Below are 27,701 nucleotides of genomic sequence, written 5' to 3' on the forward strand. Positions count from 1 at the left end.
GCGCGCGCGGGCCCGCTTCGCTTCCGGGTCAGAAGGGGCCATTTTGTGGCGTTAAGTAGGAGGCTGCGGGCTCCACTTCGCTCATTTGCTAGTAGCAGCGGTGAGAGGCGGGTAGTAGCTGCGCTGCATTTGCCCTTCCCCCTTCTCGGCCTCTGGTCCCCGGGCTTGGGTGCCCGACTGTCGCCTCTACGGAGCCAGCGACTCTTCTGCGGTCTCATTACACGGCCTGGAGCTTCCACCTTTCTGGCCTAAAGGTTGGGGCCCGCTTCGGCGTCTATTCCCTGGCTTGAGGGGCCTCCCAGGCCAAATCCGCTACCGACTCTCCTGATCTGTTCGCCAGCTTTCTCCTCTCAGTCCCGCCGCCCCTCGGGGGCCTCTGCCCGCCATGAGCTACGGGCGCCCCCCGCCTGATGTGGAGGGCATGACTTCCCTGAAGGTGGATAACCTGACCTACCGCACGTCTCCAGACACGCTAAGACGGGTCTTTGAGAAGTACGGGCGGGTGGGGGACGTCTACATCCCCCGGGACCGCTACACCAAGGAGAGCCGCGGCTTTGCCTTCGTCCGCTTCCACGACAAGCGCGATGCCGAGGATGCGATGGACGCCATGGACGGCGCAGTGCTGGACGGCCGGGAGCTCCGCGTGCAGATGGCCCGCTACGGGAGGCCTCCGGACTCCCATCACAGCCGCCGGGGGCCGCCGCCGCGCCGCTACGGAGGTGGCGGCTATGGACGCCGCAGCCGCAGGTAAGAGCCCGGCAAGCCAGGAGTGTTAGGTGGGGGGGGGGGGGGTAGAAGGCTGCTTTCCCAGGGCTCTAGGGGACTTGGGAGGCGCAGGACTGAGGGTCGGAACCATGGGTTTGAGGGGCAGCGGCGGTACAGCCTGGGGGAGCCAGTGGCCCCAACGTGACGCGGTGGAGGAGGGTGTTTCCTGGCTGGGAAGGCAGGTTCGGCGCGAAAACGCAGGCTCCCAGAGCCACGTGGTGTCCATGGCGGCGGGGAGTGTTCGGGGGTGGATGGTAGGCTCAGCCCCAGGCTGCTTCCTCGGAATAATGACGCCTTGTAACCGCCGCGGGGTGGGGTGGGGGGGAAGAGACCTGTTCCACTTCCACCCTGACTGGTCCAGCGCATCACGTCTTTTTCACGTCTAATCGAGTGATTTTAATATTCTAGCCCCAGAAGACGCCGCCGTAGTCGATCAAGGAGCAGGAGCCGCTCTAGGTCCCGCAGTCGATCCCGCTACAGTCGGTCCAAGTCCAGATCTCGCACACGCTCCCGATCTCGCTCCACCTCTAAGTCTAGGTCTGCCAGGAGATCCAAATCCAAGTCGTCATCCGTCTCTAGATCCCGATCCAGGTCGAGGTCCAGATCCAGGTCTAGAAGCCCCCCACCAGTCTCAAAGAGGGAATCTAAATCCAGATCCAGGTCTAAGAGCCCCCCAAAATCTCCCGAAGAGGAAGGAGCTGTATCCTCTTAGGAAAATGGTAATGTAGTTGGAACTCTATGCAGTTTGCATGTTACTTCATAATAGCCCTTAAGTGGGGTGAATCGGGGTAGTTCTTACGATATTAACAACCTGAATCAAGTGACTGGTAATGGGAGACACTGTTACCTTTTTGAGCAGACTTTTCAGTTATTCAGCTAGGGAAATAATTTTTTGCAGAGGACATATTTTTATGTTTTGTGAGATTAATGGTTTGGTTTTAATGAAATATTGTATGAGACACAACCTATTAATGAAAATGACTATTTCTTGCTGTTTTTTATCCAACATCTGCATTTTCCCCTTTAAAGCTGCGGTCTCCTGTTTGCTAAAAGAATATTGGCCAGTATTGCAGATTTTAACTGATTTGGCTGATCCTCCAGGGACCAGTTTCTGTGGGCGTGTATTGGAGCAGGTTTGTCTTTAAAAGTTAAAGATACACTATCCTTTTATAATGGAACATCAGTTCAGTGGTCATTGTACTGACTGGAGGTAAAAAAAAAAGTTCTTATAGAAGTGGCAAATGCAATGCAATAAAAAAAAGGAAACTAGTTTTTCCTCAAATGAACTTTAGAGACTTCTAAGGATATACTGGGTGGGGAAAGGATAGTGTGTCTTTAACCCCTCAAACTGTTTGGTCCTGTTTTTAAAATGGAAATGGGCCTAAGATAGCTGTAAGGTTAAATAATTGTATGTTAAAATTAGTGATACTGTCTCAGATTGTACTGAATGCCAGTTGGAAGATAAAATTAAGTCTTTATAAGTATTACACAAAATATTAGTTTCTATAACTTCTTATATGGGCTGAATTCAAGTTAAGTATGATTTACAGCCTGATGCTTGCTCTTCACTAACTCAGAGTTTAAACTAATGTGATTATTAAATGCTTCTTCACTATCATTTTTGAATTTCATATTTGGCCTTTGAATTAGAGGTAATGTGGTGACAAAGGGGGGAGGTGGTGAAGCACTATACATAATCCTTAATAAAACTTAATTAAATTAGGCAAGGCCAGTTGAATCACAACCAGAAGCATACTTGAAGTCATCCACATAATTGGGAAGGTGCATGGTGGAAATGTGGCTGAACTGTTCTCTCTTCAAACCTAGATGCATCAGATAAATGAGAAATCTACATAAAGAACGCCTATGGGGGGAAAGATCCTATGAATCTTCAGTCCATTGGAGAGACCCCAGGCACAAGCAACCAGCTGTTGAAAAGGTTATTTTGTAACATTTTTGTCTAACTTTTTACTTGTTTTAAGTTGAGCCTCAAATGGCAGACTTTACATTTTATGTGCCATTTTGTTGCTGTTATTCAAATTTCTTGTAATTTAGTGAAGTGAACGACTACCGATTTCATTATTGGCTTGGATATTTGAGGTAAATTTTCATTTTTGTTTATATAGTGCTGGCTTTTGTTTGACTTAAAAAAAAAAAAACTGGTGGTAACTTAATTTGTTGCCTCAAGTTTCATGTTGCGTAAACATGCAGCCATTACATGCTGAGTAACTGACTGTCAAGGAAGTGTTCTCAATTTGCCTTCGTTCCTTAAATAAAATTCTGCAAAACTTCTTCAGATGTAAACTTCTTGTAAATGCTATTTACTTTGAATTTAAATAGTATTGTCTATTCCAAATTTGTATAAAACTTTTCAGGTGACAGTTGATTTTGAAAGGATTGTTTTATCAGACTCAATTCTAATCTCTTCTCTTATGTATTTTTGTGCACTAGGCGCAGTTGTGTAGCAGTTGAGTAATGCTGGTTAGCTGTTAAGGTGGCGTGTTGCAGTGCAGAGTGCTTGGCTGTTTCCTGTTTTCTCCTGATTGCTCCTGTGTAACGATGCCTTGTCGTGCAGAAACAAATGGCTGTCCAGTTAATTAAAATGCCTGACAACTGCACTTCCAGTCACCCGGGCCTTGCATAAAAATAATGGAGCATACAGTGAGCACATCTAGCTGATGATATACACACCTTATTTTTTCCAGAATGGTAAATCTTTTACCAACTACTTTTATGAACTTGCATATAAGAAATGTAATGTTAAGAGCAAATGTTTCATTCCTTTGTAAGTACTGATTGGTGTATCTTTTGCTTATGACATTATGTACTATAACCACTGTCCCTGTAGTTACTATTAAACATTTTTCTTGGTGTTAACTTTTCTCAATCTAATGTCTGAGTCAGCATTTATTTTTAGCTTATAAAGATCTCAGCAATTGTGAATGTTTGTTTTCTTTTCAGTAACTTATTACTGTCTATTGCTTTTAAATTGTATCAATAGGGAGTAGCTGTTTCAGTAGTAAGTTTAGTATATCATCTTAGTAACAAACATTTCTTTTTGAACAATACAAACCTTAAATGTTGACTGTGTAGGCAAGGTGTCAAGTGGCAGATCTGGTTGCTTGAAGTCCTGTTAGTTCATTATTTGTTCTTTAACAACAGTACTTGTTGGATTTGGCTTTGTGCCAGCTTAAAAGTGAAGGTAGCTAATCTTGTGAGAAGTAATGGTAGTATTTTTGAGCTAGACAGCAATGGAATTGTAAATGCAACCTGCAAACACTACATAGAAAACCATCTGTTTATCAAAATACTGCCTCAGTGCACTTCTAATTGAAAGTCTTGATTACCTAATCTTCAGACTTAATAGGGATATGAGTATCAGAGGGCTTGTCTACACTTGTAAAGTTAATGCAGTCTTGAAAGTGCTTATTCTAAATAGAAACAAGGTGCACTTGTTCCAGAACAAATGTCAACAATGGAAGTAACTTTGTGTAGACCTGCCCCAAAAAATTGTCTATAACTAATACTAAGATGTCTAAAGTAAATTGTGAGCCACTATACTAGAACTTTGTTCCAGGAAAATCGTACTATTCATATAATTACATCTTACTAAATACAGAAAGGGTGACTGCATAAAATGAACATTGTTCAGACCCTTAAAGTTAAATTGTTAATTCACGATGTTTAGCTCTTAAGCTGGAAAACAGGTAAGAAATAGTAACTTTCAGGCTGAATATGTAATTGTCAAGTCCCTAACTTGACCTATGAAGAATACCACAACCTGGCCATTATAAATAGTCAGTATGGTAAGCTAGAGTATGTAGACGTGAATGTTTTGCCAGAATTGGTTTGTTTCTTTCTCCTATACCTGTGATGCAATTGAAGTAGATGTAAAAATCCAATTAATTTTATTCTCTAGGTGTGAACACAACTTTTTAGAAAAGTCATAACCAAACACTTCCAACAGATCTTATTCATACAATGCAAGATAAGATTAAATTGTTTAAAATTGTACTAATTAATATACCTGCTTTCACAAGAATTACCCCAAATGACTTTAGTAGCATGGATCGGTGGAGGAAATGCATTCTGTTTTGTGATAACCAAATGCTTCCCCTGTCTCTTGATCAAGTGGAATTTATTTTCCCCCAAACAAACAGCATTTCCATCCAAAACTTGCTTGAAGTGGCGTGCAGTCAGTTTTCTGAGGTACTTCCTTGAATTAGAACCAGCAACTGGCAGAAATTTACGTGTAGCTCGCTCCTGCTAGTGAAATGATCATCATTTCAATGGTATGTCTTCCTGGGAGAGGAGAGGAAGCCAACTGTTCCTTGTCAGCATTAAAAGACCGTAAGGGAACATGGACATTCTTCAGCTTCCATTTGTACAGCAAAGCTTCAATAGACCAGTCAGAACTGAAGGAAAGAAATGTCAGATGGACTGTTTTGATAAAAGTTCAGTGCTTGTTCTGTCATTAAACTACTGTGCATGAACAAGCACAGTAACTATAGAAGAGTGACAAATTTAAAATACAAAAAGCTTAACTGCACAGCTATTCATGTGTTTGTCTTATTCTGTTGACTGGTTTAAGGCCTTATTTGTCAAAACTCTGCCCTTTGCATCTGTTGACTTTGGAGCCTTAAGACAAAATGCAAACAAGCTAGTTTCTCCTGAAATTACCTTCGGACCTGATATGTAGTCCAGAACTGAGCAGCTGGGTTCCTTTTCATCAAGAAGTACACGGTAGTTATGACATCTTCAAAATCTGCATAAACAATTTTTGAGTTATGTGCATGCTGAAATATGCCTTGGCAAATAATGCACTAATTAGAATAACTTCAAAAAGCTACAATTGTTTAAGAAGACCTATGTTTAGAGCATAGTTCTTTAGTAAGCCTTAGGACAACTGTTGTATGTAAGTGAAAATTAACACCATTGCTCCTAGCTTTAAAGTTAGCTATTAACTTCCAGTATTTTCATCTCAATATTTTGTTTGCTTTTTTGACCATGTCTGTTGTAATAATTCATCTATGTGGAACCTATAATGATGAGTTTTAGTTCTGGGGGAATAAGTCAAACACCCAGAAGTGACTTTCTTCAATATGCATTCATTTGCAGTTGATTAGGGAATGTTTTCATAATGCCAGTCACAATTTTTTTGCTTCCCCCTGAAATCCCATTGCCAACTTAGCAACTTTTGTCAATAGCTTTAGTGACTTTTTGGTTTCCCTAGCAAAAATAAGTGTCAAAGTGACCAGTGCCAAATCTGCAAATTATTGGTGACTTTTCTCTGAACATCGCTATCTATAATCAGTCATTCACAAGTAGCTCCCTATTAATAAAATTCATTTCAGGCTCATTACATTCTGTTGCACACCATATCAATGTCATTGTCTTAACTGAACATGTCAGCAGAATACATCATATTCCAGGGCTGCTTCAAAGGTGGGATGAGACAGGGCCATGTGCCCCAGTGGGGCAGTGTGCCTCCAGGAATGAAGCCCTTGATCAAAGGGGGAGCTATCTTGCTTTCAGCTACCCTTTACTCCTTCCCCTAGCTTAGCTGCCCAGCTGTTTTCAGAAATTAAACCCTGGGGTGGTTGAGAAGAGGGTCTGGCTCATGGATTTTGATGAATGCCTTCTTTCCTCCTGGGTCTAGCCTCTCCCTTTCACTAGCCTGTCTGCTCAAATCCAGGCTGGCAAGAAGGGGAGGTTCAGCTGCAGTTAACTCCAGCCACCCTGGGCTGCAGAGTACCCTTCCCAGTGAGCAGAGGGATGTGGTTTCCTTCCCAGTGAGCAGAGGGCACTCTCTAAGGCTAACTGTACTACTATTGTTGCTTATGGTATGCAATAGTACATAGAAGAGCATGGAATGGATTTTTATTAACACTATTGAGCTGCTTGTGAATGATTTTGTGACTATATGTGCCTGTATGTGTATTAAGGGCTTGTCTATAGAGCACTAGGAGAGCATTGCCTGTGTAGACTAGCCCTAAGCGTTCACTGAAGTCTGGAAATTTTTTCAGTTACAGTTCTGACTCCTTTGGAGTGTTTAAAACAACTACATCTACCAACTTTTCAGGGTGTGTCTAGTGACTTCCTGCTAGGTGGAGTTGGGGATACTGCCATGACTAAATTAAATACTATCACTTAACTTTTCACTTTCTCTATGCATTCATAACATTTTATTTGCTTATGAGTAGTCACTAACCTTCTGGTTCAAAAAATACATCAGAGGCCAGAATAATGTCTAGTTGAGGCAGAGAGAGCAGATTGGGAGATATTTGGCCCCATGTGAGTCCTATGATGTGTACCCCTAGAAGGTTATTTATCCGACAGCTTCGCTCACAGTTCTTCAAACACTGAGGCAGCTCTTCAGTATCTGACAGTATCACTCTGGCCCCACATTTAGCAGCTACTATACCAGGTAGGCTCACACCTGCTCCAATCTAAACAAAATAAAAGACTTTAATCTCATTCAAATTATATTTAATGCAAAGGATAACTGAAGGATGGGGGAGTATATTCTGTATCTTGTCTCAAAGTGCTTAATGATGCCATTTAGTTGAATTCATGGTAACTTTAAAACTACATGTCTATCTCCGAACTGCCCTTGCTCAGGAGAATAAGACATTTGTAGTTGATCTGTAGCAGCAGTAGTACACCACAAATACAAGTTTAAGAATGTCATGAATCTTTCTTGTTTATGTGCTTGTAAATACAGTGAAGTGGATGGAATCCTATGTGCTTAAATATGTTCACAAAGATAAATCCTGCAGTTCATAAATGAGCAAAACTTATATTTAATAGGAATCCCCTTCGATGGCTCCTAACTGCTGCTTCCATGAATCAGCCTGCAAAAATATCTGCTTTAATTATGGTTTTACTGTATCACTCCTTTGAGTATTTAGCCATTTTTCCAATGCTTGACCAAAAGAACTTGCAAACTGTTTCATGAATCTCCAACCACAAAAAAGTTACCACAGTAATTTTTTGACATAAATTGGATCAGAGGTTAGACCATTTTAAGACATATGGACAGAACAGAAAATAAATGCCAAAAGGCACATCATGAAGTAGGATCATCTAGAATTATATTCAGAGGGGTAGCCGTGTTAGTCTGGATCTGTAAAAGCAACAAAGAATCCTGTGGTACCTTATAGACTAACAGACGTTTTGCAGCATGAGCTTTCGTGGGTGAATACCCACTTCTTCAGATGCATCTGAAGAAGTGGGTATTCACCCACGAAAGCTCATGCTGCAAAACGTCTGTTAGTCTATAAGGTACCACAGGATTCTTTGTTGCTTTTATAGAATTATATTAATACTGAAGCAGAAATAGGAAAAAAGCATCCTGCAGCTTACGTAAATAAAAAAAAAGTATCAGAGGGGTAGTCGTGTTAGTCTGGATCTGTAAAAGCAGCAAAAAGTCCTGTGGCACCTTATAGGCTAACAGACATATTGGAGCATGAGCTTTCATGGGTGAATACCGATCCGACAAAGTGGGTATTCACCTACGAAAGCTCATGCTCCAGTATGTCTGTTAGTCAATAAGGTGCCACAGGACTCTTTGCTGCTTCTAAATAAAAAAGGAAATCAAAACTAAAACTGATTGAGAGTTAAGACAGTAACCATGAGCCTACTTTTTTTTTTTTTATAGTAAATTTGTATGATCAAAAATCTTTCAAGACTACTTTTACCTCCAAAATTCTCTTGCCAGGTAGTATTCTTCTGTGAAACCATAGGTACTGAGCAAGAACCACAGCACAGGGCCAAACGTACATGCCATATTGAATATCCAGGACCTGAAACAATAAGCCCTTTCTGTGATCTTTGGCAGCACCACAAAACACTTTGAAAGAGGCAGAAAAATCTTTAGTAAAAGGCTAAAGATTTATACGCTCTGAAGATACATTAGTGCATTTTTACACTAGTCCTGCTTTGGTCACTCATTTTGAGCCTGATCCTGAGCTATCCCTACTTCAATTGACCTACTGTTATTTTCTGCTCATATGTAATTCAAACAAAGTGTACATCCCTACAGCATTCCCACTTGATTAGCAAAGACTCTTGCCTCACCCTCCTGGTTAACTTTTCTAGACTAATAAAGATTTAAGCATGCAGTCTTGTGCTTTACCAGTGCACATTTGAAATACATCAAGCAATGACACTTCTGTCATCTTGTTTTGGGATATTATTCCACATTCTAATGGCCTGGTTCTGGAATTTTCACTCAGCTAAATAGCTCTATTGCAGCAAAAGAGCATAGGTAGGCACACAGTAAGGAATTTAGGATCAAAGGGAATCTTTGTTAAAATTTTTAATCTGACATTTAGCCTACATTTACTCTTTCTTGATTTCATCCCATTTTCCCTTGGTGAAAGATCTCTCCTGCCATCTTTACTCAGGCAAAACTCATGTTAAAGTCAATTTGTGCCTAGATATGGTGATTCAGTGCATTTTAGACCCAATTATCTATGTCTATATCAGTTCACAATTTAAAAATGAAGGCCCTTTGTGTCTACACAGTCAAAAGAAATTAGTTTACCAATGATTCCAAGTATCAGAGGGGTAGCTGTATACACAAAAACAACGTGGAGTCCGGTGGCACCTTAAAGACTAACCAATTTATTTGGGCATAAGCTTTCGTGGGTAAAAAAACCCACTTCTTCAAAGCTTATGCCCAAATAAATTGGTTAGTCTTTAAGGTGCCACCAGACTCCTCATTGTTTTACCAATGATTGTTCATCTGGGATTGAATAATGGTTTTAGCCTATTTATTACATAGCTTTCAGGTCAGAACAAACAGGTTATATGCTGCATTTAATCAACAGCTAAATTTGACTGAGTTGCACAGACAGGGCCTAAGGCACTACTGTCTAAAAGGCAGCTCACTTACAGGGCTTCTAAACAAATGAGCACTAAATAGGTTTCTTATTTTAGTTTTCTTAATGCATTCTCACATATAACATTTTTACCATTTAAAAAAAATGTCAGTCAATTCAAGTTTTTGCAGTAGTTAGGAACTATTTGTTCAAATTTAATGAATGTAGAAATTCAAAATAAAACCACTATTTGATCATTACAGTCCATAAATTGTTACTATTTCATCCAGCAAAGTAGAATAGTGAATTCTGTGCTAGAGCTACACGTCTACTTATGAGCCAAACAATTTGTAAAATTGACTTTCAACTTTCCTAGAAGGTCCTGTCCCCTTCCCCCACTTTATTTTTTCCAGTAATGCCCAGAGGCCCCAACTTAGGCTGGAGCCTCCTTATGCTAAGGAGGCACTGTACATACAGTGATTTCTGCTCTACAGGGGCATATTGTGGGTCTGAATTTATTGGACTAGATAAGCACAAAGGATACAAAGAAATCCAGGTAAAGAATGCAAAAATCTAGGCATTTTTGTTATATATATAAAAATTCTGCCTCTCTTTTCCATCCCCACATGGCTCAGCGTTCCTGGCCCCTGCGCCCCGATCAGGGGAGGAAGGAAATCAGGCTTTACTACGAACTGAAGGGCTACAGGTGTAAATGTATCAGCACCTCAGGAATCTGCACCACCAGCTCTGGCTTCTGCTCTTCTCTTTCTTGCTCGTCCTGCTCTTCCGCAAACCTGTACTCCTTGACACTGAACCGCGGACCCTCGTCGCACATTGGAACCACTTCTCTAGCCAGGCGGCTGCTCCTGCTCCAATAATGCACGCACCTTCTTCCCCTCTGCTGACTTCACCCGTGAGCTGACTGACACCAAAGCAGACCAATCACAGGCAAGAACGTTTAAGGTGGCGTCTTGTCAAGGTCCAACCATCGTTAGCTGGCTGAGAGGGTCTGAGACCCGGGAAGATAAAATGGCAAAAAGGTCCAACCCCTTCCTTCCCTTAATCACCTCCCGCAGTCTCCTAGCTCCTCCCCAGCAGCAGCGTACATGCTCTGAGTCTGCTGCTGCAGCGTAACTCTGCAGTTAGGGTGACCAACAGCAAGTGTGACAAATTGGGATTTTGGGGGGAGGTATAGCTGCCCATATAAGACCAGGCCTCTAATATTGGGATGATCCCGATAACATCACCTTATGCCTTGCAGGGGAATAAAGCACAGCAAATTTCTGGGCTAGTATCCAGGCCCACACCACCCCTTCCTTCCCTTATGAAAACAGCAAAGATTTAAATTGCAGTGGGCATTTGAAGGCCAAATCCTGTACTCCCATGCCAGACTAAACCTTCTGAGTTTTGATCCTGCTCCCTTTGAAGTCAATAGGAGATTTGCAGGCATAGGGAATGCAGGATTTGACCCAAAGATTATTGCATCATTGTGGTCCTGATTTTTTTCTAGGCACTGTTGAGAGGTAGAATGAGCTATTTGTGTATGATCTCTTCCCTAGACAAATACATGCCCTAAAGAGTTACTGTCTCAGTTTGTGGGAAGTTACAATAATTAAGGAGTTTGATCCTGTGACACTCAATCCAGTGAGCAAATCTGTAGGATCAAGCCTTAAATTAATTTTATTTAAGAAATGGTGGCTCAAGCTGAGGGTCATAGCCACTCTCCCTATCTTCATGAGTAGGTGAGAGAACCGGGAAACTTTTTTTCTCTTGTAACATGGGATCACAAAATGGGAAAGGTTGAAAACTGCTGATCCTAGTAGAATCATATGGAAGACAGAAAGCCTTTTCTTGCTTTCATTAAAACTCATGCTGACTTCAATGGGAATTTTACCAGTGTTTTAACACTGTACAATTTTGCACTAAATTAACTCAATGTATTTCCATCTAGTGGGATTTAAAACTATCTCTTGAAATTTGTTAAATGGAACTGTCTGGAATTCCCTCCTGCAACCCATGATCTCAGGATCTACCCTGGTTTCCATCATATTAGAAGTCTCAATTTCCAAAAAACCCAGTGTTTGGGAGCTTGCACAAATAAATATTGCTCTTATTGGAATGATAAACATGGTGAAACAAGCTGCTTGTTGAAAAAGGTTGGGGTTTTTTTTACAATGTTTCTGACTTGTTTTAAGACCCACTAAATATAAACACTGAAAATACCATGTTGTGTGTCATTGAACCAATGAAAACAATACAATAGACAAAAAAACCCACAAATCCAGATGTTACAAAAGGTAAAAGCTAATCTGTCAGTGTGGTGTTCCCAGTGGCTGCAGACCCCCCCTTTTAACCCTTCAGAGCCGCAAAGCATGACAAGCTGAGCCACGTGAGCTCCCCTAGGAGTCAGAGGGAAGGGATTGAGGGTGCTGCTCAGTACATTTAAGTGTCTGAAAAGACAATGGGCTGGGAGCGAGTGGAAGTGGAGGAGGGCGGAGCGAAAGAAGAAGGGAAGGAAATCAAGGAGAGCAGAGAGAAAGCGCAGCCAGGGGGAATCTGGAGAAGAGAAGCACAAGAAGAGAGGGTAGGTGGAGCAGGGAGCAGGGATCTACCCTAGCTCCACCCCCCCTCCTGACGTTTCCTTCCCAAGATGGCGGCAAAGACCCCACCTCTCCGGGTCCGGCGCGGCCAATCATTGCTGGGTATGGGCAGGGGCGCGTGGCGGAAGGGGAGGCGATGACCAATAGGCTCGCGCCGCGGCGCTCGTGGGCGGGGCCCCGGCCTGGCTGAGGTAGAGGTAGCGGCAGGGGTGAAATTTCTCGAAGCCTCCAGGGCGCGGGTTTGGCGGAGTCGCGGGCGGCCCTGGTTGGGAGCCGAGCCGGCGCCGGGCCGGGATTCCCTCGTGGTGCCGGCGGGAACAGCAGCGGGTCCTGGGGCCTGGAGCGGAGGAGGCGGCTGTCGGGGCCCGTCCGGGAGCGGAGGAGGCGGCGGGCCCCGGCCCCGGGTCGCCGAGCATGAACCACAAGAGCAAGAAGCGGATCCGGGAGGCGAAGCGCAGCGCCCGGCCCGAGCTGAAGGACTCGCTGGACTGGACCCGGCACAACTACTGCGAGACCTTCCCGCTGAGCGCGGCGGCCTGCACGGTGCGGACCGGGCTGGGGGGAGCCCGGGGATCGGCCGGCTCCTGCCAGACCCGAGCCTGGGGCGGTGCACGGTGGGGGCCGACCGGGAGGGGGGTCGCCTGTTTCCAGACCCGGGGGGTCGCCTGTTTCCAGACCCGAGCTCCAAGGGTTGGGGGCTTTACGATGCGGTCTAGCCAGGGGGTGCCGGTTCCTTGGCAATGGGATTTCCAGGCTGAACTCGGATCCTGGGGTAAAGAGCCCAGGGTCTCTGGTGAGGGAACGGTGGAGCCCCCCCCCTTTATTCCGAGATGCCCCAGGAAGAAGAGGCACCCAGGGAAGGGGGTTGGCGCATCTCTAGAGCATCCATCCAAGGTGCGTGGGGGAGCTCGCAGAGGGGAGGATGAGAGACTCCCCCCATATGAAGAGGAGTTGGGAGGGGACAGGCAGCTCTGTGGTTCCCTAAGGCAGCGCCTAGTCCTATGAAGCCAGCAAATTATTCACAGCCAGAGGTGCTGCTGGTACTTCACCCCAAGGCAGCTAAAAAATTGCCAGGGCCTGGCCCAAAGAGCAAGGGACTGGCCAGAATATGGAAAAGGGTCGGCATGCATCATATTGCCTTCTTACTAGAAGTAGCTTCCTCCTTACTTGAGGGAGGGAGCGCCTCGTGCTGCTCTTCAGTGAGTATGACTCCTGGGATTCAGGTCTGGTGAAGCTCTCCTCTACCCGGAAGCTCGTCAAGCACGTTTTTGATGCTGGAGTATGAGTGGGAGAAGGGGCAGGAGCTGTAGATAATGGGCAGTATGTGAGCTTAAAGGAAAGGAAAATGCTTGGAAATGGAAAAAAGCTGTTGTCATTTGGTTAACTGTCCTAGTACTGCATGAGTGTTGCTCCTACAATATTTAACTATGTGACCTGAAAGGAGTCTGGGAGATGCATAGAACCGTCTGATGAAGACAGGATGGGGGAATCAGAGGACGGATAATAAAAAACAAAATAATAAAAACAGGATTGTTGACAAGGGACTTGGGAAAACCTCTGGATTCCATAGTGGTGTGTATTTTTACTTAACACAGACATGCCTACTTAATTCAAAGATAGTTTCTAAATCCCTTCCCCATGGTATCATGGGGAGGAAGAAATAGAATTCTCACATCACAAATAGCAGAGCAAAATGCTGTGCAAGAAGAACTGTTTGCCAGGCTTCAGGCTATGGATTTCCTTAGCCCTAGTGGATCTTGGGTCACCTCTACAGTGAAAAGAGCATTAAGCAAAATTTAAATATGCTCATGTTTCTCATGATGTTGGTGATGTGTGTAGGAGCAGGTACAGAGGCTTATTTCAGTTGGGGTCTGACACTGCAGTATTGTGCAGGGGAAGCCTAAAATTGCATGCACTCTATGTAATGTCTCCATATCCTCTAGATTTGAATGCAAGTGTAGGGCTTGCCAATGTAAATTTACCAGATGCAGCTTAAGCCTGGCCTATACTTACAAGTTAGGTCGACATAGCTACAGCACTCATGGGTGTGAAGAATTCACACCTCAGAGTGCTGTAGCTATGCCAACTTAACCTCTGTGTAGATGCAGCTAGGTCAATGGAAGAATGCTTCTGTCAGTCTAGCTACTGCTGCTTGGGGAGTTGGATTACCTACAGCAATGGAAAAACTTGTTCTGTCACTGTAGGAAATGTCTACACGATGGTACTACAGCTATAGCGTAGACATAATTTTAGGCACCGACCTTTAGAAACTTGGGCTATGGTGATTAAGGTGGTTTGTGGTACACTGCAGTTCTTTTTTCCCAACTGTTCTCTGATTTTTACAGGATAATGTGGAAAGGGCAGATGCACTCCACTTATCGGTGGAAGAATTTGTTGAGCGTTATGAAAAGCCTTATAAGCCTGTAGTTCTGTTGAATGCTCAGATGGGCTGGTCTGCCCAAGAGAAGTGGACTCTAGAACGCCTGAAGCGCAAGTACAGGAACCAGAAGTTCAAGTGTGGTGAGGACAATGATGGGTACTCTGTGAAGATGAAGATGAAATATTACATAGAGTATATGGAGACCACACGTGATGACAGCCCACTCTACATCTTCGACAGCAGCTACGGAGAGCACCCTAAGCGCAGGAAACTCCTGGAAGACTACAAAGTGCCCAAGTTCTTCACTGATGACCTATTCCAATATGCTGGAGAGAAGCGCAGACCACCTTATAGGTACAATATCCATGGGATGGCGATGGGAAGTGGATTCCAGTTTCCTCTGTCAGTTGCTCACAAGCAAACTAAATTTACTTTGATTATAAATATCTCAAGATTACCATGCAAATACAGAATAGAGAGGAGAAAACTCAGAGTAAGATCTCCTGAGTTCTGTTAACAGCTGTTGGTACAGACTTGCTATGTGACTTTAGACAAGTTACTCCGTGCCTCAGTTTCCTTATCTGTAAAATGAGAATAATGCCTACCCCAGAGCCATGTTGTGTGGCAGTAAAGTGCCTTCAAATTTTCAAATTATGTTACTGGGCTGAAGCTTACTATTAGGCCTTCAGTGAGACTTTGGTTGTGCTTAAACCCAGTCCTGCTAAAGCATACAGTATTTTAAGTCATGTCTACATTAGGGCTAAAACTGTACAGCAGCAGTGCTGCAGCTGTGCTGTTGTAGCTCTTCAGTATAGACAGTATCTGTTTGCATAGGTAACCCACCCTCTCCTGAGAGGTGGTAGGTAGGTTGAAGGAAGAATTCTTCCATCATCTTCGTGCTGTCTACGCCAGGGGTTAGGTCAACATAACTATGTGTCTCAGGGTTGTGGATGTAAGTTTCCAATGTAGATCAGCTCTAGGAGAATGTTGGCTTTACGTTAGACTTAACTAGTTCATGTTAGCTCCATATTTCATACAAGCTCTGCCTAAAGGCTTTTCTACACTAGAGTTTTTACCTTAACTGCCTATGTGTAATTGTCTCAAAGTAGTGAAGGTTTTTCTGAAAGCTAATTTAGATGCCCCCACACATTTGGACTGACCTGCACTACAAAGTTAACATCAATCCAACTATGTAGCTCAGCACAGTTCTTGTGTCAGAGGTATTTGCCATTTCCAGCACTGTCACCTGGTCATAATTGATGTTCTCAAAGCATCTTATTGTAATAGGACTCACAATACTCTTGTTTGAGTGCCTAATTCATAATCTCTCTTCTACCCACACAGGAAGTAGAAACCTGCATTTATTTATTTCTCTTGTAGACATCTAGTAGTGATTAATCCCACTTAAGATAACAATATCTAGTTTGATATCTTATGTACATTTTCATATCCTGTCCCAGACCAATTGAGATCACTAGGGATGGGTTTAACTTTAAGCCTTTGAAGCAGTATTTTTCTGCATGGAGAAGAATGACTTGCATATCTTCCCAACGAGACTACTGGGGAATTAACTATGACCAGATAAATGATGCAGCAGTGAATAGAAAGTCACAAGTGAACAGTGTGTGGGTGATGGGAGCTGTCTTAACTTCATCTTCTTAATCCTTATCTGAAGATGTTTTTTGTTTGTTCCTCGTTGGAACAAGAATTGTAGAACAGAACATCTATAGATGCTACTCTCTACCAGGAAAAAGCTTAGAAAAACACGATTACCATTTTATACACCAGATGGTTTAGGCCCTTAAAACAGATATAATCATTATCTACTGAGGAACAAATTCTGGTTTCTGAACAATTTTTATTTTAATATAAACAAACAAACCCTGGCTCCAAGAAACTATGAAAACAATTGCCATTATTTGTATAGATCCTAGGCAAAAATATTATGCACCTTTTGCTGCAGTATTAAACTAACAGCCCCAATAGTCAGTGCTCTGCTGCCAACTCTGCTTCTGGTGCCCAAATAAAGAAATATATAAAGAACCATGTTAATTTCAAACTGTGGTAGAAATGGAAGGAAAACATGCTTGCTTAATGGAAAGGAAAGTTCATAGAAGAAAGTAATTATCTCTTGTAATGCACCTGCATGTTTCCCTCTCTTCCCCCCCCCCCCCCTCCAATGTGCAGATGGTTTGTAATGGGCCCGCCTCGATCAGGAACAGGAATTCATATTGATCCTCTGGGAACCAGTGCTTGGAATGCCTTAGTCCACGGACATAAGCGCTGGTGCCTCTTCCCTACCAGCACTCCCAGAGAGTTGATCAAAGTGACACGGGAAGAAGGAGGGAACCAGCAGGATGAGGCGATCACTTGGTTCAGTATCATATACCCTAGGACGCAGCTCCCCACCTGGCCTCCTGAATTCAAACCCCTGGAAATTGTGCAGAAACCAGGCGAGACTGTCTTTGTACCAGGTATGTGTGGCTGTCTCCAATGGAAATCTGTAGTAGTATGGGAGAACACGTATTTAGATGTATCCTTGTTGAAAAAGTATCCACAGTTGTTTACATGGTTCTCCATTTTCCAAAACTCTACACTGTAGGATATTGTTTCAAACCTTTTTTGTGTTGCCCTTTGAATATCCAAAACATAAATGCCACGTATGTTCCCCTGTTACAGGGGACTGATTGCATAACAAGCAGGACATGAGAGAGACAACATACAGTGTGCTTGGGAAAGTGATCCTGAACTAAACTGTACAGTGAGGAAGTAATCAAAGCATGGAAGAATAGGGGCCTTTGAAGACCAATAACTTTCTCTCATTCTCTGTTTTCTTGAGGTTACTGGCAGTGTAATAAATGACAGGATTTGTGAGGTGTGAGGAAAAAGTCATGCGAAGATGCAAACAGACCCCATTCATCTTTTTTCCACAACTTTAATTTCAAATGCAAGATGATGCCGTAGCTTCTAAAAGTGTCTCTATTAAAAGGGCATAGCATTCCTATGAAATTGATGCAGACTTACACCTCCTTTAATTGGGAGGGGAAGGAGCACATCTGTTGGATAGATAGAGCAGGGGAGTTTGACACATGAATTCTATTCTTATTTGTCCCTGACTTGCTATGTGAACTTGAGCAAATCCTTTATCTCCCCTTCTGTGCCTGTTTACTTCTCTGTAAAATGGGGATGATGATTTCATGTTTGCAAAGTGCCTTGTAACTTGGTACTTAGTGCCTTTTTATTATGTCTTCAGTTAAGAAGGCTTTGGAGCCTTATCAATTTCCATTATGAATCCTGGCTTTATTTTTTTATGGGATTACAACATGACCATATGACCCTCTCTAATTTTACCCTTTTATGGAAAAAAACAACAACTTTAAACATTTCTATTTAAAAAAAAAAAAGTAGTGAAATTCTTCAAGCTAAAAACTCCCTTAAGCGTGAAAATTGATCTGCAGTTAGACCTTGGGCCTTTGTGCAGCTTGGGTCATAGTGGTATTTGCAGTTAAGCAAGCTGTCAGTAGCCCAGTACTCAGAAATACCACTTAACCAAAAATGAAGATTTAACTTATAGTGTGCTGGAAAGTTCTGTCACTGAACTTGAAGAATGATGCACTGAGTCAAAGGATTACAACTTTCCAATAGGGGGGAAATTCTGGAATAAGAGAGCTAGGAAAAAAGCCTGCAGGCAGTCTTCTGTATTTGGTCATCATATTGGGAAGATGTCGGAGGGTGAGTGGAGGGACCTCCTGGTATGAAGGTGTGACAATTAGAGTCCAGAAACTCAAAAGAAGAACAGATGGTTTAAATCCCTAAAATGAGCAGTTGAACCAACTGATTATATACTGTATTATTGTACTATAAAAGTGTATCAGTAAGGCCTTTTATGGAGGCTTGTAATGTTCTGAATTTGATTGTCATGAGATGTATACAACTATGGTTATGACTTTATAATATACACACATACATAAATTCATAACCACAGACAGGTATTAATATACATGCAGCTCCACCTCTTAATGTGAGCTCTATTAGCTATTGCTGATTCTATCTGCTGAGGACTGATATTTCAGTGGTTAGGGCCCTTGCCTGAGCTGTCCTGCTTTGCCACACACATCATGTGTGACTTTAGGTAAGCCACTTAGTCTCTTTAGTGCATCAGTTTCCCATCTGTAAAATAACAGCACTGAGGTATTGAGAGAAAATGCATTAAAGATTGCAAGGTGCTCAGATACTGTGGTGATAGGGGCCATATAAGTACCTTAGATAGATGTATCTACAATACTTTAACTAAACAATATTAAAAAAAAGTGTTTAAAAGTTGCTCTTGCATTGCATTTTGTAGGTGGCTGGTGGCACGTAGTTCTCAATCTCGATACAACCATTGCCATCACACAGAACTTTGCCAGCTGTACCAACTTCCCTGTGGTATGGCACAAGACAGTAAGAGGGAGGCCAAAATTATCAAGGAAGTGGTACAGGTAACGGTGCAGTAAATTCTGTTCCTATTTCTAATTTCCAGGCAGTGGAAGGGATAGTCCAAACACTTGCTTTCAAAGCAAGACATGCAGCTGGAATAACACTAATAGTACATACTTGTGTACAACTTTCTTGGGGAAAAACACATTGTGTCACTTTAAAGACATGTTTTCTAAACTATGTCCTGCTTTTTCAGCAACGTTTCTTGGCTCCCTCCCTTGGAGTTGGTAGCTTAGTCTTGCTGTTTGGGGAAGTATCTGATCTGGATTTCACCTCTTGTGGAGCTGACTTGATGAGTTCAAGTGACATGCATAAAACTTAGACGATGCAATCTGAAAATTCTTTGCTAAGCATGATAAAATGTAGAGGCAGTAAGCTAGTAAACTAATGCTCTAAGTCAGGGATTGCCAAAGTGTGGCACATGTGCTATTGGTGCTGCATGAGTTTTATGTTCTGTCAGTTACTTCACTATTTTTTAAAAGAAGGTGATATGTGATCCAATATGGTGGGAGTTGCTGCTCTAAGCATTTAAGGGGAATTTAGTACTGGTGAAAGGATTTATGTTACCGGGCATGGAGATGGGAGTCCTGTTATTTGCCTTGGAGATGGAAGTCCACTATCCCCTGGAAAGGATACATCTTTTCCCCTGATCTGCAGAGATAACTACTATGGTGAGAGTATCTTATTCTCCCTTCCCATTCACTCTCTGGTTCTGCAGAGACCACCACCAATGAAGCTAATTGTGATATGGTTCTTGTGACATGGACAAGGCTGTAGTGGGAGGAGCTGAGATTCTGCTAACTAGCCATCAGGTAGTAACAACTTTAGGTCACTACTGAGGTGGCTCATGTTTAGCCATGTAATCTAGAAGTTAAAGGCTTCATATGCCTTACTGATCTCTAGAGATGTCTATTGTCCAGATCTAGTATCTTATGGAAACCTTTAAATTCAAGGTATTTTTCTCACCCAGTAGCCTCTGAATATAAGCACAGTTTACTTCTAACTACTTTAGATTTAAAAAAAAAAAAAGGCAACTCAGTTATCACTACTAATTCCATTCTCCCTCCCTTCAGGAGGACCTTATTGATATCAAAACCTTGTTAAAATCCTCTACTTTGTGGTTCCATGTTAGAATATTAAATTGAGGTAAAATAATTATGGAAACTATATAAAAACCCATCAAAGCTAGAGTGCAGTAAGTTGCACAGTGCTACGTGATGCACCTTGCTAGCAAATCATTATCTGTTGCTCTTGTATTAACATGGCAATGGACAGATTTTGTGGTGTATGCTAATGTAAATTAAAACCATGCTACACCCATAAAAGCAAGGACATTCTTTTGTTTCTCATTGTGTTCTAAATGCTAATCATGATGGTTGTGTTTAGGATCCTAAAACAAGAGCATCCTGAGCTGGCAGTGTTGGCTGATTCAGTTGATCTACAAGAATCGACAGGTATTGCTTCTGATAGTTCCAGTGATTCCTCCAGTTCCTCTAGCTCCAGCTCCTCGGACTCTGATTCAGAGGTAAGGATTTGCCACTGCAGCTGACCCTTATCCCATGACTATGATACCCTTTTCAACCACTTGTCGAAGGAGTCTTGCCTGTTTCTTTTCTAAAAATACATACAATTTCCCTGACTCACAACTCTCGAGTGGGTTTGAAAGTAACAGTTGAATAAATGTTAGACTCCAAAGTTAAATCCTAAACTTCAGAGAAAGCTAATAGTATGCAAGTATAAAGCAAAGGACTGGACCAATGGGGATCTTGGTGAGAGCTTTAGTCTTCTGTGAGGGGTGGTCAACTCCTCTTGCAAAAACAAACTTGGCTTTGAGACATTCCTGATTCTCTGTGCTCCCCAGACTCCCATCTTTTTATGCTTAATATACTTTGTGCTGCTTCTTTCACCATCTTCTAATGGCTCCACTGGCTTCCCATTTGTTTTGGCATCCAACTCCTTGCAGATCTTCTTCCCTTTCTTTTAAGTTGTGTGGATATACTCGCAACTTCTTTGAGACCTTGTCACTCCCGTGAGTATGGGCTTGTGTAGACCCTGCCTCCTCTCTCCAGCCATACAGTGTTCACGTTCTGACACCTGGAAACATTCTTCTCATTTTCTCTCCCATCCTTCAAACTTTCTTCTTTTGCCACTCAGTAGCAATATCTATTAACTGACTCTTATTAAATTTCATAACTAATTCTGTAAGGTGTTCAGAGGAACCTGAATGAGAGATTCTTATACAAAAATTCTTAGTGGGAGGGAGGATGAGTTTGAGTTCCCACCAACCTTTACAGCCTTTGAGAAAATTTGACTAGTTTAGTACTTGCAACAGCACCTTTCACCTGAGGCTCTTTATTTGCTTTACAAACCTGTATCTACCCTTAAATAGAAAGTAAAACTATCCTTATTCTATAGATGAGGAACAAGGCCACAGAGTTAGGACCAAGATTTTTTTTCAAATGTGACTAGTGATTTTGGTTGCCCAACTTGAGACACACCTTAAGTGACTTGACTTTCCAGAAAGTGCTGAGCACTCAGTCTGAAAATCAGGGGCCTTTGGGTGCCCGATTAGAATACCTGAAAATCTTAGCCTAAGTGTATTGCAGTAAGTTGCAGGGCATGCAACATGCTCTCTTGTATAGAAATTGTGATGCTTTGGGGAAGTACATGCATGATAACTTCTCTGGTGACTGTATCAGCACAGGTGTGGTTCACTGTCAGATCTTCTGAGTAATAACTGAAGGTTTGTATTTCCCTGCATTGATTTGCTTATTCATTTTGTCTTTCTCTGTATTTAGTGTGATTCTGGCTCTGAGACCGAAGGGATGATGCATCGGCGGAAAAAGAGAAGGACTTGCAGCATGATGGGTAACGGTGACACTACCTCTCAAGATGACTGTGTGAGCAAAGAGCGCAGCTCCTCCAGGTGACCAGATGTGACAGCTCTTTCTTTTTCCAAACAAAAGACGTTTTAATGCAGGGATGGCAGGGTTAGGTTAGGCTGTTCCATCATCCGTGGGGGGTGGGGGAGGGTGGATGAGGGAGCTGCCTAGATTGGCCTGCTCCAAAGAGGAATTTAAGATCTTCTCTTTTTTAAAGAAAGTGCCAAGGAGAAATTTTACATTATTTAATAAACAGTTTTTTATAACTTTTTTTCTGATCATTTTTTTAATATAAAAGGAATGCTCCGATTGCTGGGGATGAACTTGGGAGTAGCGGGGCATTTTGTGGGGAAAGTGGAATATCCGATTCTGTGCCCATTGAGGAGCATAATTGTGTGGTAAATTGGCAAAGGGAGGAATAACCAGCAGAAAACAAGGCTTGATCACTTGATTGTCCAAACTGAAAAGCTTCAAGCAACTGTATACTTAGTTTTTCCTACTTCACTGTTGCCTGGACTACTTCAGTTCTGCCTACTATTCTATTTTTGTAAGGATTAACAGATTATAAACTTCATTCTAAGGCCTTGTTGCTTTAAAACTTAAAAAAAGAGAAAAAAAGAAGCTGTGCCCAAGCCTGAGATCTTAGCTGATTTGTGGAGGGAGATGCTTTAAATAAATAATAGAATTTGCTTGGTGTGAATTTATTGGGACAAGGTCTTTTCTCCCATCCATGGGCACCAAGGTAAAGAGGATCGGAAAACGGGTATTTGGGAGATATTTACTACTAAAAAGCTATGGCAAAATGCTGGATTTAGAAACCATCTTGCTTCTGAGCAGTTGTCCCTGATTCCTTTGGGTAAAAGGTATAAGTTAACCACACTAAAGTGCTGCTTGTACCAACCACCTCACGTTCATTTATGTATCCCCTAATTCATCACAGACCTTGAGTTGCTCTGAATCTGTCTTGTGGTTGCAAGCTCTGTGATGAATTAGCAGAAAGATGCACGTAATACTGACCCAGCTGGAGGAGCCTCGCTTCCCAGACGCAAGCATAATGTGCCTTTGTAGGCCCCTGTCTGCTCTTTCGGTATATATGGCTATCTAACTTTCAGTGATTCAGCACTCAGCTTCTCCTGTCTTTTGAGTAGTAGGCAGGTCATATGGAGTTGAGTCAAAACACCAAACTATCCTTAAATGTTTGGAGTTAACTGAACTAGTATCTTATTTCCCAGCTGAGGTTTATCCCTTCTTATGATATTGTCGATTTCAGTTCTAGCAGTCAGTTCTGACTTCAGGCTGAGAATGAGCAGCAGAAGCTAATGAACACAGATCCTGGTTTCCTGATCTCTTAGAAATGCAAGCTATATTGCAGAGCTCCATCTTTTCTGCATTTTTTTTTCAGCCTTTTGCAGTGAAAACATTAATTTTAATATTTGGCATATATTACAAAAGACTAATAAGTTAGCACCTTGTCCAAGAGCCCCTCTCTGTTTTCCAGATGTCTCTTCCAGGCCTTTCTATGTTGTAGCTCATGATTTGCTTGTTACCTCTGCCAACTCCTTAGATGACACTCTGGTGCTGGCTGGGGTTTCTGCAGCAATTGGGTTGAGGAATACCGTCAATAGAAGCAGAATTGTTTCTAAGCCTTGTCAGGCACGTCAGCAGCTCTGTTTAAAAAAAAAAAGCAAAAACAAAAAAAAACCCTTAGTCCTTTGCTTAGGCAGCATACTGCTGTCTTGCATTGTGACACTGGAGGAAAGGTTATAGACATGACAGGCAGATGTACTTCTTTTGACAGGATTAGGGAATCTTGCGGAAGCCGTGCTCACCCCTGAGAGATAACAAGAACCGTCTAGAGGCAGCTGCCACTCGAAGCTCCGTTAGCAGCCAGCTCTGTTCTACCCCTCTCAGCTTCTATCTACTCTTATGATCCTTCTCAAGTCTTCACTGCTACTTTGATCCAAACTCCTATCTTCCATCACGTGCTGACTAAAGATGACTCCTTGGTAACTACTGGGGGAAACTCCCAAGTCTAAATGACTGTGCAATGCTTAGTGTCCTTCTGTACCCCTAAAAAAGTGTACTAAATGGTCAGAAAATAACCCAGCTCTGGGCAAGGACATGCCTTGTGTCTTACAGTTCATGAAGTTGGCAAGGAAAACAGTCTGATGCCTGTTTTTAAAGGACTGTTTTAAAACCAGCAGCTACATCCAGAAACCTACCCTGCTTTGACACTGTCATACGTTTACATGTGCTGCACATGCTGAAACTAGGAGAGGATCTCAGCACCTTTGCTCTACACAAACATCCAGTGGATATTGTACCAGAGTGCTGGAAGGGAGACTAACTCTGTTATGTACTCTGAACACCGAGGTGACTTCAAATGATAGAAATGGCTACCTGTGAGAAGCATCTTTTGTGGTCGTATTAATCTACGTACACTCTGACTAAACCCAAATAGTCTAAGATGTGACACCTTAACCAGCAATGATCATACGTACTTATGCTTGGTGTCTGCCATATTAAGTATAAAAAGATGAACTGGCACTTGGGTGTAGCATTAGGGCTTGAGGGAACAAGAGATGAGTGGCTTCTTGTATAGTAGAAGCCACTGAAAGTCACCATCTATCAACAGTTACCCATGAACCTTAGGTGTAGGGGGGAAACTATATAACTGAATTACAGACTTTATTCAGCCCCAGAAAGCAGCTGTCTCTTTGAGGTCATGTGTTTAGGAGCTTAGCAGCACTTGCTCTGGGATCTGTAAAGGAGTATGGGGGTTGGGGGGTGGTATTTTGTCTTAAACATTTTAAAGTAACAGGTGATGCTTGGGTTCACACAGCTGCAGTGGTACTGTGCCAAGATAAACTCTCATCCCCAAGCAATCTACTAGGATGGTTGATATTAATTTACCAGGGCCTGTGCATTAAAGCTTTCCTATAGCCTGTTCCCAGCCACCTTAGAGGCTGTGCTTGTGAGGGAAGGGGGGAATAACCATCTTGCTCTGATACAAAGAACACCGCACCCAAGAGCCAGCTAATTGTGCTGTTTCTCTTTGCACCCTTATTTTAGTTTTGCTGTTTGGGAGGGGGAACTGAAAAGAGAGGAGCAGTGCACTCCCTCTCATATAAGCCACAATGCCTAAGCATTAGTGCAGAGGTCTGCAGTCATGGGGCATGCCCTCTTGTGGGGGAGGGGGGGTGCGGAGTCACATTCCGTGGGGTGCGGCTGGGGCCCAGACCAACCCCCAAAGGGGGTGGGGAGAGAGCGTTGCCCAGCTCTGCTCCTGGTCTGTGCCTGGGGATCCTGGCTGTCAGCCCCACACCCAGGGTCCTGGCTGTCAGCCCCATGCCTGGGGATATGCCCTCGACTATGGCTGCCGGCCCCACATCTGGGGTCGTGGCTGCCTGCCCAAACACAACTGAAGGCTTCTGCCCCTGGCTGAGGTCTGCCCCCATCCCAATCTGTGGCCTGAGCCTTGGCCCCCTTACCGCTGTCCGCATCTCCCGTCTTGGAGCCGCAACCCTGCTCCTGGCTCCATGGGGGGGAGCGTGGACAGGGTATGGGTGGGCATGAGGTAAAAAGTTTGGGAATCACTGCACTAGTGACTGAATTAAAATGCAAACTGGCAACCTTAACTGTGAATTTTCTGTATACAGTGTATTAAGTAGACCCCCTGAACGTTGATTTTTAACTTGTCCTTTACTATTTGTGGTCCCTCTCCCATCTCAGGATATGGCCCAATCTGTTGTAAAGGTGAGCCCTGCTTATCTTGGTTCGTCAGCAGTACAGACCTTTGTTTCCAAGTCTCCTTTGTGCCGGTCACTTTATGTAGCAGAGAAGTGGGAGGGAGTTTGGAGGTGTGAGGCAGGTGACTCATCAGTGCGTCTCTAAGCATAAAATCCAAGGGATGCATTTGTGGCAATAGAACACAAATGCGCAGACTTCTCTTCAAAACTGCTGCAGTCTTTCCTGCAGGGGGACTCTTCCTTAAGGCTGCTTAGATGTAAAGACGGTTTTGTGTCAAAACGTCCAGATTCCCTGGCCACGGATGCCTGTAGTCTGCCTAGCTCAGGGGGCACATTGGCAGCTTGCCCATAGCCTGCATGCTGCACGTTATCTTCATAAAATGGAGCAGGCTGCAGCTGCTATCACTTAGAACAAGATAGGGGGCCTGTGGTGGCTACAGGATTAGAAGGGTATCCTCCTCCTAGTGGCAAGGGTTAACCTGGATTATAAAGCTCTCGGGGCTGCGGTTTGGGCCATTGCCTCGCTCTGAGGTGGCTAGCCATTGCCTTCAGCAGCATGGTTACAGCTGCGCCTCATCTTAATATTTTACTGTATGAAAGAAGTCTGGGCCTGAGCCTGTGAAGCCTGTCATGGGGAAACCAACTTGCCTCCCACTGCCAAGAAAGCTGCTCCTTTTCTAGCAATTGCACAGTCTGATGCTCCAGCGTGCAGAGCACTTCTCCATGCCTACAAACAGATCAGTGGTATGACAATAAAGCTGTCAATTAAAATGGACACCGTCTCCTCGTATTGAATGGCCTATAAGGTAACATTTGAAACTAGCAATAGGAAAGGTAATGTCAGCTGACTTCCACAAAGCCATCCAGCGTGGTACAAGGGCTGGGATTCTGAACTAGAGCTACTCGAATGTTCTTCCTTGGAACAGGTTGACTTTGCAAAGAAATATATTGGGTTTCATGAAAACTTTGTTGGGAAGGTTCCTCAAATCTATGATGGACTTTCTACTCAAAACCAGAGATGCAGACCCAGAATAGGCAAGGCGTTCACATGAGATGTAGGGACTTGAACCTGGGTCTCCTGCATCCCAGGTGTGTACCCTAACATGTCTATAGCACCAGTCACTAAGCTGCTGCATATTTTATGATTTATACAAAGTGGAATAGCTTCAGCAGCTGAGAGTAAGAAAAAGGGAGTGACTAGCCTGCTGGAATGTGCACTGCAGCATTTTTTGTGAAACAGAATTCTTGTTTTTCAGCCAGCCTTACTCAGGACTGCTGGGTTTTCTTCTTAGGTCCACCAATTTCATCCTGTGTGACCTTGGCCAAATAGCTTAGCCTCTCTGTGTATTTGATGTCCTAGCTAAAAATGGCAATAATACATATCTTGCAGGGATGTTGTGAGGCTACTTTGAATTAATGGTTGTAAAACACCCTTGATCCTTCTGCAAAAGGTTTTACAAATGACTGAATATGGTTAAACCCCTATTGAGCAGGCTAGACACTGCTCTCTAAACTGGCAGTAGCTCCTCCCACTAACAAGTGCTACAGTCGCAAAGGTTCAGTGCTTCTGGGCACTTGCTCAGCGATAACTTCAGAAATGCCCACTTCAAAACCAATTCACCCTACGTGAACTGTGCCAAATGTAGGGGTAGGTTTTATTGAGCTCTGGGATGAAAATATTGGTGCCTAAACTTGCTCTATTAGAATCCCAAGTTTGCTACTGCATGTCAGCTTTGCTGTCCTCTCTTCTTCCCTTTTGGCCAATGAACATCTGAGATCAGGCACTGCTTTTCTACCCTTGTTTAGCAGCTGATGTGAATCAGTTGTATCCCAAGTTCACCTCTTCCCTCGTTACAGGTTAAAGGGACTGACTGGTGAAATCTTGTCAGAAACATAGCTACAGTTCATAGGATGCATGTTTCTTTGAAGATACCTGCTCCATACACACAGGGCAGGAGGAGCCTGTGGCTTCATAGAAGCTAGTAGTAGTCTCCCATCCTCCTTTCTCTAACTGTGGTCAG

At 43.2% G+C, this 27,701-nt stretch overlaps 3 protein-coding genes across 8 annotated transcripts; 2 read left to right on the plus strand and 1 right to left on the minus strand.

The window, feature by feature from the left end:
- Positions 1-57: 57 nt before the first annotated feature.
- Positions 58-5,320, plus strand: SRSF2 (serine and arginine rich splicing factor 2). Of its 5 annotated transcripts, none has more exons than XR_006572867.1 (4): positions 58-747; positions 1,174-1,898; positions 2,593-2,704; positions 3,217-5,320. XR_006572867.1 is itself a non-coding variant. In XM_044982905.1 (3 exons), the coding sequence occupies exons 1-2, from the start codon at positions 386-388 to the stop codon at positions 1,475-1,477; spliced, it is 666 nt and encodes a 221-aa protein (XP_044838840.1). In that variant the 5' UTR covers positions 58-385; the 3' UTR covers positions 1,478-1,484; positions 2,593-5,320. The 5 variants fall into 5 exon arrangements, 1 of the variants encoding a protein (XP_044838840.1); XR_006572866.1 differs by having other exon boundaries at positions 1,174-1,484; positions 1,795-1,898; positions 2,593-5,320; XR_006572864.1 differs by having other exon boundaries at positions 1,174-1,484.
- Positions 4,657-10,667, minus strand: METTL23 (methyltransferase like 23). 2 transcript variants are annotated; one of them, XM_044982903.1, is made up of 5 exons: positions 10,315-10,667; positions 8,466-8,570; positions 6,977-7,214; positions 5,446-5,530; positions 4,657-5,180 (listed from the first exon to the last, which is right to left on the minus strand). In XM_044982903.1, the coding sequence occupies exons 1-5, from the start codon at positions 10,423-10,425 to the stop codon at positions 5,012-5,014; spliced, it is 708 nt and encodes a 235-aa protein (XP_044838838.1). In that variant the 5' UTR covers positions 10,426-10,667; the 3' UTR covers positions 4,657-5,011. The 2 variants fall into 2 exon arrangements, with proteins under 2 accessions (XP_044838838.1, XP_044838839.1); XM_044982904.1 differs by lacking the exon at positions 10,315-10,667 and having other exon boundaries at positions 8,483-8,554.
- A 1,691-nt stretch (positions 10,668-12,358) lies between these two features.
- On the plus strand, positions 12,359-26,455 carry JMJD6 (jumonji domain containing 6, arginine demethylase and lysine hydroxylase). Its single transcript, XM_044982902.1, has 7 exons — positions 12,359-12,733; positions 14,536-14,924; positions 16,758-17,044; positions 18,916-19,051; positions 20,436-20,574; positions 21,848-21,975; positions 23,730-26,455. Exons 1-7 carry the CDS (start codon positions 12,605-12,607, stop codon positions 23,764-23,766), a joined length of 1,245 nt encoding a protein of 414 aa, XP_044838837.1. The 5' UTR covers positions 12,359-12,604; the 3' UTR covers positions 23,767-26,455.
- The last annotated feature ends 1,246 nt before the right edge of the window (positions 26,456-27,701 follow it).

The sequence above is a fragment of the Mauremys mutica genome, chromosome 12, assembly GCF_020497125.1.
Source record: "Mauremys mutica isolate MM-2020 ecotype Southern chromosome 12, ASM2049712v1, whole genome shotgun sequence".
In the NCBI taxonomy this organism is placed as follows: Eukaryota; Metazoa; Chordata; order Testudines; family Geoemydidae; genus Mauremys; species Mauremys mutica.